Genomic DNA, 19,196 nt, shown 5'->3' with positions numbered 1-19,196 from the left:
TTCTGCCTTGATGTCAGGAGCCAGAGTCAGGAATAGCTCAGCAATAAAAACAACAGCACTGGAGTCAGTGAAGTTAACTCTTCGAAGAAACCCAAACAGCACAGGCCTAGTGATCACACCAGCTCTTCCCAGTAGGTCTTGCCCCAATGAGGCAGTTGCGAGGTCTGAAAGTCCCCCCCTTCCCACCGCTCTTTAAGGCTCCTCCCCTGGTTCCTACCCCAGCAACCTAAGGCTCCATCATCTTGTCTCTCGTTGCTCCTCCCTCTTCATTTCTCTGTGTGTTCTGGGAGACCAGGGGGAAAGGGAGCTGGTCACAGCAAGAGGGGGAGATTCCCTGGCTTCTTCAGCAGCCTGCCTCATCTCTGTCTCCTGGCCCCACTCCTCTCCTGCCTCTGATTCTGCACCGCTCTCTGCCACAGCCTCCTCCTGCTTACTAAACCCTGTTGCCTCTTCAGCTTCTGACACCTCCATCTTCCAGTCTTCCCCCTCTGACCATACATTTGTTGTCCCACCACCAACCCCCTGTCTGAGCTTCTTCCCCTGGGGGTTCCCCAGCTAGTGCCTCCCATCAACACTTTGCGTCCAGCCTGCCCATGACACTTGAGAGTCTTCCTAGGCCTTTTGTTTTATGTTGAAGGCCGGGTACATTTGCTGAATGCCAGTCCCTCCTTTACTGCATCTGTGGTGCTTGCTCTGACCCAGCACCCAGCATAATGACAGCCGTACCAGCCCAACGGAGGAGAGAGGGAACCTTGACCTGGGAAAGACTTGGTCCCTTTTTTGTTCTAATGTCAGCTGTTTCCCTGGGGCTGATGTGTCACTGCCCTGCACCCTCAGGCTGCTGCAAGGGGCTCCCTGACAACAGCAATGCCTGCCGGGGCCCTTTGCCTGCCAGGGCATCAGCTGTGGATCCCCAGCAGCTTCATTTGGGGTCACTGTCCTAATTCTTCTCAAACGCAATGGTCTGGAAATTGCACCATTACAGAGCATTTGGAAACAACAACAACGACAACAACAACAACAACAAATGGCCCTGCCATGAAACCTGGCATCCAGCACATGCTTATTTATAGGAATTCTTGGTTTCCCCCCAGGATACATAGCAATCTGCCTCTGCACTGTGTCGGACTATTGATCTATCTAATTCTGGGTCATCTACATCTGCAGCAACTGTGCAAAATTTGGGAAAGGAGCCTTTCTCAGTTCTTCCTGAAATGGGGGCCTTCTGCCTGCTCTGCCACTGAGCTATGTGGTCTTTTCCTGCAGCTTGGAACTACTATAAGAAGTTGCATAACCGATTTCATCAGAGCCCATGATGGGGCAGAAAACGTGTACTGCAGGCAAGAGCAATTATCTGATGCTTCATTTCAGCCTCTGCAGTGCCTTCTGCTTCATCTGTTCACAGCCTAAGTGTTTCCAGCCTTTATTGACAGTGAGCAGAATGTGGGTAGGAAAAGCTACTCTTGGGTTGTTGTTGTTTTTAAACACCAATGTTTGACTGGCCAATAAGGTTAAAGAAGCAAGTAGACAGACTTTTCTGCTTGCAAGCATTTGATGGGTGGTTTTTTAAAGGTGCCCGGAGTTGTTAGGCGACCCCCGTATTCCCCTCACAAAGCTACAATTCCCATACTGGTTTTAACAGCCAGCCCCTCTTCCCAGGGAACTCTGGGAATTGTTGTTCTCTGAGGAGTCTCCTCACAACTGTCAGCACCCTGAACAAACCACAGTTCCCAGGATTCTTTGGGAGAAGCCACAAATATTTAAAAACTTTTGGATGGCAGAAGCTGTTTGACAGTGGAATGAACTCCCTCGGAAGGGGTTGGACTCTTTTCCTTGGAGATTTTAAAGCAGAAGTTGGATGGCCATCTGTTGTGGGTGCTTTAGTTGAGATTCCTGCCTTGCAGGAGGTTGGACTAGATGACTATCGGGTCCCTTCCCACTCTACAGTTCTGTGATGCTAGGAAAGTGACAGGAAACAGCTTTAAATGCGTAGTGCAAATGGGGTCTTACTTCCAGTTGCGCAAGCCTCCTCTCGTCGAAATCTTTGTGGCTTGCTTGCAGACAGAATATGGTTAGGACTTGGATGATGATTCTGCAACCAGAAATTAATGACCCAGGGAGTTATTGTGTGCGATCCCATGACTTCAGCTCTTGGCTCACGCACAAACTACATCCATTCTTCTCCGTTTCAGGTTGTCATTCCTGTTGTCTCTGTCCAACTGATAAAAAAGCACAAAACAGCTCGCCTGTTGCCGAATGGACTCGCTATCACCACCAATGCCAGCCGAAAGGTAAGGGACGCAGGCAAAAATCTGTACTATTTGAGGTCAAAGCTGTGAATATTTTCACCTATAAATACTTGGCCTTTTAGCCTCTACAGCAATAAATTTGCTGTGTTTGGGGGTGGGGTCAGGGACATTAAATGCCCATGTGCAGATATCCCATGTAATCTGTACCTAGGAATGTACGGAGTTGCCATATGGCCCCGCCCACTCCAGGCCTGCAGCTTCTGATAGGTTACTCCCAAGGGAATATGGCCCTTGACAGAAACTGGCCTAAGGAGTGGGAGCTTGTGGCATTCCAGGCATTGTTGTGTTCCAGCACCTATCAGACCCAGCCTTCATGACCGACAGCTAGGGATGATGGGAGTCGTAGTCCAACAACCTCTGGAAGGCCACAGATCAGCCACCCTGGCTTTGAGCCTTGGGTCTGCAGCGCAAATCAGGACCTCTCCACATTTCCACCCAGCCCTTCAGAACTCCCCCAGTGCGAATCGTGTCCCTTTATGATGTTGGGTTCAGTCCCAGCTTGCCCTCTTCATGGGTTACGTCAACTCGGAAAGGAACGGGAAGTTGCTGGTTGTTTCAGCAGAGTCTAGTAGGCTCCACGTCAGCGGCTAGCAGGTTCTAGTGCACTTGAGGCACCCATTGACTTTTGCTGGTGAAAGCTTATGATGCAAATAAATCTGTTCGCCTTAGATGTGTCATGCAATTCCCCCCCACTTCATGTCCTTGGCATTTAGGTCTGGAGGCAATGATTTCCCACTCAGTACTTATACTGTATACGTTTTTTGTTTGTGTGTAAAAACCTGCTGCGTTGTTAATTATTATCTAGTGCCCTTTACTCCTTGTGTCACATCGGGGATGGAGAACCTGTGGCTCCCTGGATGTTGACCCATCAGCCCCAAGCAGCATGGCCCAACTGCCCAAGGATGAATCGAGCTGTAATCCAGCTTCTGGAAGGGCCACAGCCTACCCATCCCTGCCCCACATGAAAGGATTGCCAGCGCTTCTGCAGTCACTGTTTCCTCACCTTTGGTTCTGCTAGCACACCCTCTTGAAGGCGGATGGTCCTCCTTACATCGCCTTGATATCGATCCTTCCTCAAATCTTGTGCCTTGTTGAGTTCAGCTGATATCTTGTTTGAGAGGAGGGAGCTGGAGCTGGAGCTCCCATCTCCAGCCTGTTCATGCACAATGTACCCTTCTCCCTGTGGCCAAGTGTGGCACTAGTTTTGCCACCCTTGGACAGGGTGTGTGTGAGAAGGGTGCTCAGAGTACAGAGGGCAGGGGAAAAGGCAGATGGAACTACTACAAATGTGGCATCTATCTCCGGTGAGAGCAGGCACTCACAATATTTATTTGTTTAAAACAGGCTTGGGACTCCCAAGGCCCACCAGTCCCTGCCAGCATCAGGGATTTGGGGAACAGCTGGGGCAGGGAACTTTATTCCTCCAAATGTTCCTGAACTGTCTGGGCTTTCTGAGGTTCATGGGAGTTGTAGTCCACCTACATCTGGAGGACCAGAGGTTCCCCATGCCTGCCATACAACATCTGACGGGACACAGGTTCCCCATCCCTGGTTTTAAAACATTCTAACTCTGCCTTTCGATTAAGAAAAAGTTAAGTTTTGTGGCAACAGCTTACGATTCAGAATAAATAACATGAAACAATGTCCATAAAATTGCACAGAAACTTGAGCACAGGAAATGAAGGCTACGCCTTTGGTTGAAACCCTAGAAGAGCAGGGGTGGATGGAATGTGGTTTTTCAAACTAGGCATGTTCACCACGGCTAAATGAACTTTTGCTATTTTGGCAGCCGCCTGATGGGTTTTCCAAAACTGAAACCCATGAAACTCTTCCAGATGCATGCGTGGCTTCCATTTCAAGCCACCCATTGTGGACGGGCTGCTGGCATTTCAGAAAGAGGCCCCAGGAGGCCTGGCGTAATGCAGCCTTGCTGGGTGGGGCCTCGGCCTTCTGGAGCCTTGCTGGATTTGCCAGAGTCTCATCGCAGGCTCAGTGAGCCCTGGTGATGTACTTGCAGGGCAGCTGGTTACAACGGTCCCATGGGGGTAGGTGATGAAGGTGGCAGGTAGTCATGGGCCTATTGCTACTTGGGTTGTTGTGAGGATAAAATAGAAGGGAGCATGTTCCCTGAGCTCCCTGTGCAAAAGGCACCATTAAAAATAGAATAAATAAGGTCTTCTCCCCACCAGAGCACTATGACAACACTTTAGCCCAGGGGTCAGCAAACTTTTTCATCAGGGGGCCAGTCCACTGTGCCTCAGACCTTGTGGAGGGCCGGACTGTATTTTGGGGAAAATAAATGAACGAATTCCTATGCCCCACAAATAACCCAGAGATGCATTTTAAATAAAAGGACACATTCTACTCATGTAAAAACACACTGATTCCCAGACCGTCTGTGGGCCGGATTTAGAAGGCAACTGGGCCAGATCCAGCCCCCGGGCCTTAGTTTGCTTTAACCTGTCATGGCTTTCCCCCAGAGAATCCTGGGAAGTGTAGTTTGTTAAGGGTGCTGGGAGTGGTTAGGACTCAGTGAGAAATCATTCCCAGAATTCTTTGGGAAGAGGGATTGATTATTAAGGCACTCTGGAAATTGTAGGTATGCAAGGGGAATAACAACTCTCAGCGTCCTTAACAAACTACACTTCCCAGGATTCTCTGGGGGAAGCCATGACAGGTCAAAGTGATATCATAGCGCTTGAAATGTGTTGGGGTGGATATGGCCTGTATAAAAGGTTCTATGAAGCCTCTGAAGCTTGCAGGCTTACCAGTTCTTTGCAAGTGCCCTCTGAAGGGGGCATGTTAATATCCGTGTGTGTGTGTGTGTGACTTTGTCTTTAAACGTGCAAATGCTGAATCAGCCTGGCCAGCTGCCGTGCTTCAAACTTTGCTGCTTGCACCATGATTATTCACTCCTCCTGATTTTTGTTTTGTTTCCAGTACATCTTCGTGTCCCTGATCTCTAGAGACAGTGTGTACGATGTGCTGCGGAGAGTCTGCACCCACTTGCAGGTACTTCCACTCCTTCCCTGACAGCCCTCATGGTATCACTTAAAAGAATTGGTCACCTGCTCTCAGCAAAGGGTCAAAAGATCCAGGTTATGGAGGAGCTTGCTTTTAAAAGCCTGCCCATTGTGATGGTCCTTGGGTGGCCTGCCATTTAAGTTGAGAGGTTGGTGGCAACAAGAAGGGAGAGGGTTTTCTTGGTGGTGGCACCCCCAGGTATGGAAATATCTCCCGGCTATCCTTTCCATTGCCAGGCAAAACCCTTCTTATTATACCATACCTTAAAAAACCAAAAACCATTTCTGCTATTTGGATTTACAGAGTTATATTCTGAATTGTGGTATTGTTGTTACCGTATTTTTCGCCCCATAGGGCGCACCTAGTTTTTTTTTGGGGGGGAAATAAAGAAAAAAAAATTCTTTTTCCCCCCCCCAGGCATGGGGCTGGCGTGGGGGAAGCCCGAGCTTCTCCCAACCCCAGCCCCCAGAACAGCCTGCTATCCGCAAGCCTAGGGAGCCCGGCGGGAAGTCGCGCCGGTCTCCCCAGGCTTGCAGAGAGCTGCGCGAAACCTGGGAATGCAGGCAGCTCTGCGCAACCTTCGGGAGACCGGCGCAACTTCACACCGGGCTCCCTAGGGTTGCACAGAGCTGCGCGAAGCCCGGGAATGCAGGCAGCTCTGCGCAACCTTCGGGAGACCGGCGCAACTTCACACCGGGCTCCCTAGGGTTGCACAGAGCTGCGCGAAGCCCGAGAATGCAGGCAGCTCTGCGCAACCCTTGGGAGACCGGCGCGAAGTCGCGCCGGTCTCCCGAGGGTTGCGCAAAGCTTCCTGAAGCCTGGAGAGTGAGAGGGGTCAGTGCGCACTGACCCCTCTCACTCTCCAGGCTTCAGCGAAAGCCTGCATTCGCCCCATAGGACACACACACATTTCCCCTTCATTTTTGGAGGGGGAAAAGTGCGTCCTATAGGGCGAAAAATACGGTAATTTGATTTTGCAAGCAACAATTTTGTAAAAACTTAAAAAACAAAATCAATGTTTTGTTATAAATGTTATATAGGATTCAAAAAGTTACAGGATTTGAAAATAAAAGGAGAGACTTCTAAGTAGGGATCAATTAATGCATGTAGCCCTTTTGCTGTCATCATAGCCATGGGGTTTTAAAAAAAATATTACACATGAGTTTCCTCATTAATGGCTTCCCCAAAACTGTTGCCCAAGGTGAGTTGCCTCTGTCTAATAGAAGGGCTAGCTTTGAAAGCATGGCACTTCGATTAAGCAGAGCTGCCGCCGCAGGATACCTCCCATTATCCCTAACAATTATCCACACTGAATGGGAGTCCAACAAAGATTTGAAGGGCCAGCTAAAGGCTGTTTTTGTCTATTTGCCACTCCTCATAAGTTTGCATTTGTGAGCCATGTGCGTACGAGGCAGCTATCTCTCTCCATCCTGGGTAAAAAGTAAGTGGGGATCACTTTGCAGAAGCATAAACAACTATTTTAAAACTCAGGTTTTATCCCAAGACTCTTCCCCCACTTCCCTCTCATGACACCCAGAGAAGAACACACAGAGTCCTGTAATCTTGAGAGAGAATCAGGAGTTGGTGGCGATGGCATCTTGCGGGATGCCTTAACAACCCAATGTTTGGGTTGCACTGGCCTGAAGGTCTGCTTTCGGTAGGTAACTAGGCAATTAACGCTCTAAAAGTCTGTCTGATTTGTCTGCAGTACATTTCGTTCCTTGCTCGGCCGGCAGAAAGAGAGGGGGGGGCACTTGGCTAACATTTTGTCTTTCCCTCCTTGCTTCTTAGCCGGCCTGTCTCTCAAACGGGCACTGTGCCATTTCCTCACTTCACAATCGGTAGTCATAGGACGTGAATTAGATAACTCTCGTCACAAGCTTCAGCTGGATCTATTTCTGGCTGGTGTTGTGGCAGAGGAGCAGATCGTCTTACTGGCATCTTAGGATCAGCCCCTCGCCCCTCGCTCCTCCCAAGCAGTCTAGGGTGTTTTTGTTCAGGGAAAGCTCTCCTTTTGTTTGTCTGGATGAAGCTTTTGTTTTGAGGTTTTCTTGAAATACAGCCAGGCCTTTCATGACTACAAAAGCATGCTAGCTGGGCGACAGAATGCACGGGAGACACTTTAAAACGCCTTCTGAAGGACAAATATTACTTTTCCAACTTTGCCCTTGATGGCCATGTGAGTGCATGGAATTGTCAAGTTGTAAACAAAATCTGCCCTTTTCCCCTTATGGGGTATCCAAGAGCCCGTATAGAGTCCTTATGTGGGTTCCTTATTGGTAGGAGGAAATAACAGAGGCCAACCAGAGAATATTGAGAAGCAAAGCAGCTAGTAAGCCTGATCTTTATTAAAGCTGTTGCAACAGGGTGCTCCCCTCACACTCAGGAGGACGGAGGAGGACCCAGAACAAAGATGTCCCTGCCCTTATATAGACATTTTAAATTCCCTGCCCTGGAGCTCAAGACCACCCCTCCATACATCATACATACATCACAGAAGGGGTGTAACCCAAGACCACCCCCCACAAACATCATACCTTCATCATGGAAAAGGTGGTCTACAACAGAAATTTGAATGTTGTTCTTTTTCCTGTCTGCCAGGTTATCTGATAATGCCTTATCTGATTGCCTTTCCTGGTAGTCTGCCCATCCCTTTGAAATGGTGATTACCCAATTCCTGCCCTCCCTCCTTGCAGAGAAAACATTTGGTCAGTTTGGGAGTCAAAATGGTTTCAGGACGGTCTTCCTGTGCTGCTCCAGACATTGGGTCCACATATCTATGTTTGTGCTTGGTTGGTACATTTACGAACATTTATTATATATATATAAGACCTTAAATTTATTATTTTGTTTACAACAGTCAAACCACCGGACCACCTTTGGCCCCACCCACACCACCCATTTAAAGCACATGACTCCCCCCCCAAAGAATCTTGGGAGCTGTAGTTTGCTAAGGGTGCTGCGTATTGCAGCTCTGTGAGGGGCAAATTACAGTTCCAGGGATTATTTGGGGGAAGCCAGGTGTGGATGGAACCACAGGGCTGTGCGTGGCAGTGGCTCTCTGGAGTCTTAATAAAAGGAGTTTCCGATTCTCTGGTCCTCCTAACTCAGGAATGGGGAACCCTTTTCAGCCATTTTTTGCCTCATGGACATTTGGGGGGGCATAGGATCCAACTCCTAGGAGCCGAGGTACTTTTGGTCCCCCCAATAAAAGATTTGAGGGGGTTGCCCCCCAAGTTAATTGCCATTGCCATTGCCATTCAAATGGTATGCATGTGCTGCATCTTGTGATCGATTGTGCAGGGTGGGGTCTGCCAGCCCCCCCAATATTTTATTCAAGTTAGCGCCCCTGGGGGGCAGACAGGCACATGCAAATGGTTTGTGTGGCCAGAGGCAGGAGTGGGTGGAGCAACCAATTCATTGCAGCACCTTGTAGAGGAGTCAGCACTGCAGCTATGGAAATAAGTCAGATTTCGGCTCACACACGCCCTCGCTCCAGAGGCATAGTTCAAGGATCCATGTCAGCCAGGAAACAGCACTCAGGAAAGTCATGGTGCAGGGCTGGGAGAGGTGTGGCCGGTGAAGGGTGTTTGTGATCTGAGGAGAGCTCTGAGGACCACATGGAGAGGCCTGGAGGGCCACATTAGGTCACCTTGCTGAGGTTTCCCCCACTCCTGGAGTTGCATGTGCTCTGCCACTGAGCTATGGACCTCTCAGTTCAGGAGCTCAGCATGGCTTTCTTTCAATTATTGCTTACTGGATTTGTGGTGCGATAATACAGAGACCAGTTAAAATGCAAAAAAGTATAACTCAAAACAAAGGCAACTTTCCATTACTTTCTCTTAAGAAACAACGAGGACTTTTGTTAAGCCTGCTAGATACTGTGCCATGAAATAGTTTGTGCCCCTCATTTAAGCTAGACAGACCCGTTCTGAAGTTACCGGTCCTACTCAGTGATACGCCTGGGAATTAAATCAGTATTTGAGGTGGTTGCATCTGGTGCATGTGTGGAATGGCAGCTTTGAGAGGGGGGTGATTTTGGGCAGGGAAATGGGACAGAGGGAAAAGTCAATCCTCCCTCCCTCTCTCTGGTCCTGATCTGGATCAGCTTCCCTGGCTGCTAATTTTGAAAAGAAGGGCAATAATGAGAGAGGTGATGTCAAGGTTTATCATTGCAGCTAGAGAACTAGCAGTGTTACTCACACGGCTTTCTGGGTCAGGTTTATTACATACACAATATATTCTGTAGGCGTAGCACAGCCTTGGGTGCGGAAGGGGGAACGATGCTGGTATTTTCCCAATGTGGCTAATAGTTAAAATGCTACGAGTCTTAAGAGAGATATGTGGGGTTAGGTCTTCAGTTGGTTTGCACATCCTTCCAGAGACCCCTAAAGCGAGTGGCGCCTCCGTAGAGAAACTCATCTGTTAACACCTCATTCTCTCTGCAGGTCTCAAGCAAAAAGAGCCTGAGCTTGAAGGAACTGACTGAAGAGCCTGACACGGTTTCACTGGTAAGATGTTGTCTTGAATCCCCACTACGGTGATGAGCTCCCGTTGCTCTGTCCCAGCTCCTGCCAACCTAGCAGTTTGAAAGCATGCCAGTGCAAGTAGATAAATAGGTACCACTACAGTGGGAAGGTAAATGGCATTTCTGTGCGCTCTGGCTTCTGTCACAGTGTCCCGTTGTGCCAGAATCGTTTTAGTCATGCTGGCCACATGACCTGGAAAGCTGTCTCTGGACAAATGCCGGCTCCCTCAGCCTGAAAGGAGATGAGCTCTGCACCCCATAGTCGCCTTTGACTGGACGTAACCGTCCAGGGATCCTCTACCTCAGGGGTCAGCAACCTTTTTCCTCTGTGGGTTGGTCCACTGTCCCTCAGACCATGTGGTGGGCCGGACAATATTTTTTTTTTGGGGGGGGGGGAAATGAACGAATTCCTATGCCCACAAATAACCCAGAGATGCATTTTAAATAAAAGCACACATTCTACTCATGTAAAATCACGCTGATTCCCAGACCGTCCATGACCTGGATTGAGAAGGCGTTTGGGCTGCATCGGCCCACAGGCCTTAGGTTGCCTACCCCTGCTCTACCTTTACCTAGATCCAAACCATACCATACCACGATATATACTATCAAGATATACTATCTGGATATAGTAAGAATATTTAGGATGTTATTCAATGCTAGTCCTATTCAGAATAGACCCACTGAAGTTAATGAACAAGCCTATCTTAGCTCCATTCATTTCAATGGGTCTACTCTTGAGTAGGACCAGCATGGTATTATGACCCATACTGTCTGGGTATGCTGTATATATACGTTATGAGTTGTATCCAATGCAGTGCTAAGTTAAATATACTGAGTTGTATCCAACATTAGTATTATTCGGCATAGAATCATTGAAATAAACGGGCATAATTAACATAGACCTATTGATTTCATTGGGTCTCCTTTGAGTAGAATTTTAGTTGGCTGCAACCCAATTAGCAGCATACTTGTTTTGCATGGGTGAGCCTGCCGACTGCTGCTATCTCTGAACCACGTTTATTGGCATAAATGATAACTACTAAAGCTGGGCCTCTATGCCTGGCTAACTGCATTGCCTCAAAGTACTGAAGGGCACCTTCTTTAAGGGATTGAATTTGGGACTATCTGCATGCAAAACCGGTGCTCGGCCACTGAGCGATGACTTCTCCCCAAGGAGAAAGCTCACAATGTCCAGGAGGGGGCAGTGTTGCACTGGGAAGAACTAGCCTAGCAGCCTTTGTTGACAAACCTCTTGCTGGGTTAGCTCTGCCTGTAGGTTGACACTGCAGTGAAAGATCGTGGCTCCTTCCTGCAGCCAACTAACCTGCATTCCATGCCTTCCACAGGAGGTGATTGTCCCAGAAGTGAAGTGGAGGAAGGGCTCGCCGGCTTCGTTGTCCCTGGCCCTCCCAGATGCAGGCTTCCAGTGCATCCACCGGGCATCTATCAGCAGCCTCAGCACAAAGGAGAGCTCTTGTAACTCGGAGGAGCCTCTAGTATCAGGTACGGGGCAGCAGGAGTCTGGGGAAAGGCCCTTGGTGCCGCTGCATGTTTTTTGTCTGGTACCTGCGGACTCTCTTTCTTTTTATTTAATTTTTTTTCTTCAAAATTATAACAAGACATATTATCCAAAAACATATCATCCTTGTTTCCCCCCATTTTTCCTCCCTCCCCCCTCCCACACAAAACCCACCCACCCCGACTTCCCTCAGTTCCAGTCTTTGATTTCTCTAAAAATGCTGTTTTCTGCATGTTACAAAGTTGTATAGATCCTCAAACTATTTAGCTGATTATTATCGATAAAAAGTTTGTGAATGTTGATTCAAAACCTGCCAAGGAGTCCAGTTCGCTTTCTTGCGTCTTCAAATACTTTGTAAAGGGTTCCCATTCATCCTTAAAGTCACAGTTATCCTTGTCCCGTAGCTTATATGTCAGTTTTGCCAGTTCCATCAATTTTTCTTGCCATGATTCTTTAGTTGGGGTTTCTTCAGTCTTCCATCCTTGTGCTACCAGAACTCTCGCGGCCGTTGTCGCATACATGAAGATGTTTTTCAGCTTTTTTGGCAGATCTTTCCCTACAATCCCTAATAAAAATGCTTCAGGTTTTTAAACAAATGTTAAATGGGACATTTTCTTCAATTCATTGTATATCATTTCCCAAATTTTTTTAATTACCTTACAATCCCACCACATATGATAAAATGTCCCCTCCTTTTCCTTAGACTTCCAACATATATTTGAACTAGTTTTGTACATTTCCCCTAACTGCACTGGTGTTGTGTACCATCTGTACATCATCTTCATGTAATTCTCCTTCAATAGGGAACAATCTGCAGACTCTCAAGCAGAGCTTCCTTTGCCCCGCATGATCTAACAGCTGTCCTGGCAGCAGCACCGACTGTTCAGCTGTCCCAAGGACATAAGCTGCGTCTCGATTGCCCCATGTAATCTCCGTCATGCCAGCCATCCCATCACGTCGCTCCTGAGTGCATCCATGTGTCGGCTGCGCACAGATGGCCATGCTCTTTGTTCATGCTCTTCCTTTCGCTTCAGACGCCTGGGGCAGTTCATCCCGTCAGCGGCCACATGGATGCAGACAAACACCATTTCCTTCTCAGAATTCTTGTACAAAACTTTGTTTTAGATGGCGGGTTGTTACTATCCAAAAACATATAGCCTTCATGTGGGACTTACTTGTGCTTTCTGAAGCCCTAGTGACCTTTGCCCGACAGTAGGGACGGCTGCCATCTCTTTGCTGCTGGGTAGCCCACAAAGCAGCCTTTTCCACCAGGGCAGAAGCACCGGTCAGAGTTTCTACCCAGGTGCAAATGCAATAGTTGGCTGTAAGTCTCTGTGCTGTGTTCTCAGCTGTGTGCAGCTAAGCTGCAAATGCACCCCTTGGATCCACCAGGAGCTGTGCACTCAGTATTGTGGGCCCAATTTTATGCAACCCTCTTTTATTGTTATAGGTAGCTTTTTAAATTTCATCTCTAAAATATTTTTGTCCTGTGTCCATGTCGTTCAAAGGCAAGCAGCAAGGCAGTATTAACTGCTTGTTGAAGGAGGTGTGCTGCGGCAACGAAAATTCAAATATTTGCTAGCACATTTTGATTGGCTTTTAAATATTCTGGTCCTGCATATATAAATAAATTCCTGTCTGAAAGATAGGATTTAATCTAATTAATCTCTACCTTCTGTATTGCTCAATGTGTAACCAAAACCATGCGATGGGTATTCTAACCACTGTTTTACCCAATCTTTAATTTGGTGAACCTCCACACACTTCCATGCGTGTGTGAAACTAGCCCACTGGTGGACTGCTTGCGATTTCATTTGGCTACAGCTTAAAAAAAAAAAAATTCTGAAAAGAAACCTCTCTTCGAAAGCACACCAGTGCAAGTAGATAAATAGGTACTGCTGTGGTGGGAAAGTAAATGGCATTTCCATGCACTCTGGTTTCTGTCATGGTGTCCTATTGCACCAGAAGCAGCTTAGTCTTGCTGGCCACATAACCCAGAAAGCTGTCTATGGACAAACGCCGACTCCCTCGGTCTGAAGGGGAGATGAGCGCCACAACCCCATAATCGCTTTTGACTGGACTTAATTGTCTGGGCGTCCTTTACCTTTTACCTTACTCTTCAACAAAAATATTTCCCCAGATCTCAAGTGTTTCCTAACCTTCCAAAGCAGATGTTGCAGGGGCATAGAAGGCATAAAGGTTGGAGAGAATAGCTCTGTTGGGCTAGGGCAGAGATGGTGAGTTTTTGCCCTGTTCCCGCATCAGATGTTGCTGAACTACAACTCACATCATACCGGGCCATAGGCCATGCTTGCTGGGGCTGATGGGAATTGTAGTCCAACAACCTGGAGGGCTAAAATTTTCCCCAGCACTGTGCTAGCAGATGCCCACTCACGTTGCAGTGGATCTCACCCTGTGTGTGTGTGTGTGTGTGTGTGTGTTTGCATTATATATAGTTTTAATATTCGAGTGCCTGATGCCTTTTTATTATTATTCCAGAAAGTGCAATAAACACTGAAGAGGAGTTGGAGGTGGAGCAGAGCTACCAAGCAGAGTTGAGGCCATCTGATTATCAGCTGCTGAAAATCTTCATTGTCTTGTAAGCCTGCCGGCATTCCCCCCACCCCCCCAATTCCTATCCTATCTCCGGGTTGGTTTTCTGACTCTGAGCTCAACGGTGCCTCTCCGTTTTGTCTCTGCTTCCGCAGGATCTGCCTCCTGGTGGTCTCCTCCTCCTACCTGGCTTTTCGCATCTTCCGCCTGGAGCAGCAGCTCTGCTCTTTGAACCGGGACTATCTCTCGCGTGTGCCCCGGAGGTAGGAAAGCCTTCCGAAGCCCAGCGAGTGTCTGCAGAGGAGCCCTTTCTCGGGGTCTGGAAGATGGGATGGATAACATTCTGTTCTCATTATGCCAATATTGAAAGATGCCCTTGGTCGCCGCATGAGGCAGGGATGGGGACCCTGCAGGGGTGGTCTGGATGCTTTTGGACTTCAGCTGCCATTGTGCATGGCCAGTGGTCAGGGATGAGGGGAGATGAAGTCCAGCGACAGGTCTGGAGGGACCCACAGGCTTCCTATTTCTGCTATAAGCAAAGGTTCAGCATTGCTTAATGTAGCTTGTGAACGTCTCTCTTTTTTAAGGGCCAGTTGACACCAGCTTTAGTGGCAGCAAAGCGTGGCCCGTGGCCAGTATTACTACTACTACTAATAATAATAGTTGGTGACTTGTGGAAGCCCCATGTTGGGCAAAAGATCCCTGCATTGCAGTGGGTTGGACTATATGGCCCTTGCGGTCCCTTCCAACTCTACAATTCTACGATTCTGTTCTTCTGCTTAGACTGCTTCTCAAAATCCCAATTCTGCAGTTAGAATATCCCCGTTCTTGGCTGGAATAAATTGTGCACATTTCAATGAATGTTTACTTGATTCCTGCTCCTGCCACTGCCAAAAGGCAATTCTGCATCTGGACTTGTTTCCTTTTATGGACTGGGATGTGGGTGGTATCATATTCCTCGAGGTGGGAGCACAGATGTTAGGCATGGACAAAGACTTGAGTTGTACTGAGTTGAGATGGTTACTGGAATTTCCCTCTCCCCCCCCCAAGTGAGATTTAGTTCCCTTAAATGTATATCATTAATTGCCTTAAGAAGGTCCTTTGACTTGAGTCATTAACCCTGGAACTTTCTTTTAATGCACATGCGTCCATGCCGGACTGGTCCAAAATATTTTTGCTGTAGAGGTGGAGCAGCAAATTGTGACATATCTCCCCTGTTCCCACTCCCGAGTTAAGGTGCAGAGAACTCAAGGCCAGCCAAGTTGGTACCTTTTAGATATTGCTGTTGTCTTGTGGTCTTGCAAACCACCTTGATTTTGCTCTGAAATGAAGGGCGGTGTACAAATAACTGAAGTAAATAAGCAAGTGATGCCATAGGCACCTCTTCCTTCTTCGTAGCAGTAAAAATGCAATAGTAAAAAATTAAGTAACTAACAGCTTGATGCCTTTTCATGGTGGCTCGCATCAGCTTCATTAAGCAGACACTTCACTCTGCCTAATATTAGGGCCGGCCCTGAACACACACAAACAAGGAGCTGCATTAAATCAGGAGAAGTTCTCTTGCCATTTGTGGGGAAGTCAGGTTTCCCATAGGATTGGTTCAGAGCCTGCTAACAATAGCCTCTTTGTCTGTTTCTGATAGGTGACTGTGGGCTCAATAAAGACAACAATGGAGAAAACAGCGCCCGCAAACATAGATCTGCGCTGCGTCCAAGGAGTTAACACAACTGCTGTGAAACCAGAGCAAATGAGCCCCATGCTCTGTGCTCCTCCTGGACCAAAGCTCCTCTTCCAGTGGCGAAATCTAGAAGTGCTTTCTTGCTGTCAGCAACCCATTGGAACGCTTGGCCAACAGTAGCCAATGCAGCAGCTTCCAGATGTTGTTGGGCGATGACATCCATCGTCCCTGGCTGTTGGCGGGAGTCCAGCAACATCTAGAGGGGACCGTGCGGCTGCCAAACTGGCTGTACATGGGCAGTAGTGGTGCTTGTGAGAGTTGCCAAGGGTTGCCAGTGCAATAGTGTCTCCATTGATGGTGTCTCTGGCCATACCTTCCAAAGGCTCTTCAGCCACTGAAGACGTTGGGTAGCTTGCTCTCTAGAGCGGCAAGAAAATTTGGAACTGCAGGGCTTCCTCTGAGGCTCCCCTTTGTATTTCAAAACTGCAATGTCTTCCCGGGGGTTTGCTCCAGAAGGGCTGACTGTTACCACCAGCTAACTGTTGTGTCCGGTCCTCTTTCACATCCTAATGCATCCTAGCAAGGTCTGAAGAAGTAGCTGGGTTCTCTTCTAGGAGGACTCTGGACTGCTGCTAGTTCTCGCTGCTTTCTTTTCCCTGGAGGAAAGGGGCACCAGGAGAAAGTTGGTGTTGGATTTTTTTGCTGCAGCAAAAAGCTCTGCCTTGGAAGGAAGACGGAAGTATCCTTTGCCCAGGGCAGTGAAATCATCTCCATTAGAATCCATCTTCTTGCACTAACAGGATTCCTGTTGTCCAGGGAATGCTGCTGGAGCAATGCTTGTGGCCCTGCAAAATTACTGTAACCGCTGCAGCAACGTTCAGCTAAGGGACCCTGTGAACTGCCAGGCAGGCCCTGAACACTCATGGAAAGACGCCACGGGTATGCACTTTCTGGGGACAGATATGACTGTGGCCCTCAAAGCACTTTACGTGGGTCTGCCCCACTTAACCCAAGGGCTTTGCAGCTTGGCACTGACATGAGGAAGCAGAGACCGGGGGCTTGGCTGGGGTAAAGCAAGCTGATCGCTCCATTTCTTTGTCGTTGGGGAGGTTTTTGGCCCTTTGCAGATGCGCCAGCTCTCTCCTCGGAAGCAGGTGGAGCCAAGGCCGTCCCCCCTTCCATCATTCTGCAGCACAACACAAGGCAGCTCTCTGAACCCCAAGCCCTTGAGAGGCCAATTCATATGCAGGCTTGGAGTCAGCCATCTGCATCCCTAGCCATGGAAGCCTTGAATAGCTTGTATAGATGACTTGGGCTGTGGTTGGGGGCAGGGGGAGAGGGTTTGTCTGCTCCCATCAGTGCTACTGCCCTGGACAAACTGGGAGAGTTGGCCAAGAGTAGAATCATGGAGGCAGAAATCCAGGGAGTAGTTAAGAACATCGGAAGAACCCTGATGGGTAACTGTGAGAAGCCCTACTGGATCACCGAGAAGCCAGGATCCTGGCCCGTGAGAGTGAGGACTATGCTGAAGAAGCTGGTTGTCTTCGCAAGCAAAGTTCTCCAAGGTGGACTTGAGGCCACATGAAAAACGCCTCTCCAGCACAGACTGAATGAATGAACGAGTGTGTGAGCTAGTGTGTGGCCTTTGAATACAGAGCAAGCAGACCACTTTGGGAATGGTCCCTTTCAGGAGGAAGTGGGCCCTGCCTGTGGGACGTTAAGGGATCTGGGACCCTCTTGGGGTTTAAGGGCGTTGCTTTTCAAACTTCCTGCTTTCTGGGAACCCTTTCCTTGTGGTCTGACCTGCTGGGAACGTTCCTTCACATCTTCCAGAGGACCACTTCGAGTGCCGTGTAAAGATTTCGGCGCATGTTCCTGGGTCATCTCGGGTGACATGTACTGGTCTCAGGGCTCAGTGTGGCGACTGTGCAGCAAGCCAGAGGAGCTGCTTGGGGAGGGGGCAGAATTTAGCTGGGGGTGGGGGTGGGGTAGATGGAGGCAGGGGGGCGTGTTAGCCCTTTGTGTTTGGTGCTTCGCTTCAGATAGCAACATCTTGGAATTGCACCAGGAAATTGCATCCACGTGCCAGCAACTTGCAGGGAAAGGAAGGCCATCCTCTAGCCACGCTTGATCTTCTTATTGAGGGAACGCCTGGGTCCCTCAGCACACAGTTTGAAAAGCACTGCATTAAAGGAACATGTTCTTATACCTAGGGACTGTTCCAGGTTTGAAGGGGCTGCATTCTGATGGGAGCCCCCCACATCTGACAGGGGGACTACTGGCAGTCCTAGGCCACATCCGCACCAAATACTTTTCAGAACTATGATAGCAGTTGTGGCTTCCCCCAAAGAATCCTGGGAACTGTAGTTCGAGCACTAGAATAGCACTAAGGCCCCTCCTTCTTCTTATAGAGTTACTGTTCTTAAGAGCTGTTTAACAATCCCTTTCCCCTAGGAATTCTGGGTAATTGGAACTCTGTGAGGGGAACAGGGGTCTCCCGACAACTCTCAGCACCCTTAACCAATCCCAGTTCCCATGTTCCTTTGGGGAGGAATCCTATAAAGTAGTATTAAAGTGCTTTACATGTGTGGTGCGGATGTAAAGGGCCTGAGTGGGTTTATCTGGCTGTGGCGGTGCTTGGATCAGTGACAGAGCCTCTGGAAGATGCTGTCGAAATTTCCCAGAATGCCCTGGGGTGACACTGTTGTATGTATTCTCGTGAGTGTGTCTGTGGGAAATGGAAGCTTTCATACAGTGCTGACCTGATGACTAGGGATTTTTTTGGTGGGGGGCCAGGGCAGGTATTGTAATTTCTGCAGCTCCAGGACTGCTTGAATGAGCAAGAATGGAGGGTTCAGGAGGCCCAGCAGGTCTGGCTGTGGCATGTCGTTCCGAAGAAGCACACCCCGTCTGTGTTCTCTTCTTCTTTCCCTGCTCCCAGTGCCAGAAGTTTACTGGGCTGCTGGACAGCCAGTTGGCTTCTTTCTTAGCAATAACGTCTCAGGTGTTCCTCTTCTTTTTAATCAGATCTCCCATCTCGTGGGAGGTAAATGTAATATTTGTGCTGATTACTGGAGAGTTGTCTTGGCTGTGGGGTCCTGGTGCTCTCGGCAGTGGGCACCACAAGGTGTGTTTGTGTGTCCAGGGTCTGAGGGGCAGGTGGAGCAAGCAGGCCCAGGAAGTGCCAAGAAAACCCGATTTCTAGCAAGGCGGTTGTGTGCTGCATTTTCTATCACTTCCTGCAAGTCTGTGCTCGAGCATAATGGTTCGGAGCATGAGCTATGAGCCAGAAGGCCCCAGTTCAAATCTCAGCTGAGCTATGAATTTGCTGGTTGGCCTTTGGTGAGCTGCTGTCTCTCAGTTCTTGGGAGCCCTCTTTCTTTTCTCTAATTTTGGGAATAACAGTACTGGCCTACCTTACAGGGATGTTGTAAGGATTTCAAGGTAATGTAAAGCGCTTTGAAAAAGCGCTCTATAAATACTAAGTATTATCATTAGTGTTATTCAGTGTAAGCAACGATTCTATTTTTCCTTGTCCTTTCCTTTTCTAAAGTTCAGAACAATTGCACAAATATCCTACAA

The 19,196-nt window shown here is 48.5% G+C and overlaps 1 protein-coding gene across 8 annotated transcripts in view; it reads left to right on the top strand.

The window, feature by feature from the left end:
- Positions 1-19,196, top strand: part of GRAMD2A (GRAM domain containing 2A) — a gene marked incomplete at its 3' end in the record, with an annotated part of 62,397 nt that extends 43,201 nt beyond the window's left edge. For 7 of the 8 annotated variants that reach the window (XM_083586839.1, XM_083586836.1, XM_083586841.1 and 4 more), the window contains 7 exons: positions 2,193-2,291; positions 5,250-5,321; positions 9,782-9,844; positions 11,211-11,367; positions 13,883-13,982; positions 14,092-14,199; positions 15,579-19,196. In XM_083586839.1, coding sequence (XP_083442965.1) covers positions 2,193-2,291; positions 5,250-5,321; positions 9,782-9,844; positions 11,211-11,367; positions 13,883-13,982; positions 14,092-14,199; positions 15,579-15,582 — 603 coding nt within the window. Of the gene's footprint in view, positions 1-2,192; positions 2,292-5,249; positions 5,322-9,781; positions 9,845-11,210; positions 11,368-13,882; positions 13,983-14,091; positions 14,204-15,578 lie in introns of those variants that run through there. The other variant, XM_083586834.1, reaches the window with a different exon arrangement.

The sequence above is a fragment of the Podarcis filfolensis genome, assembly GCF_964270895.1.
Source record: "Podarcis filfolensis genome assembly, chromosome: 14".
Taxonomy (NCBI): Eukaryota; Metazoa; Chordata; class Lepidosauria; order Squamata; family Lacertidae; genus Podarcis; species Podarcis filfolensis.
This window is presented reverse-complemented; position numbering and strand designations above follow the sequence as displayed.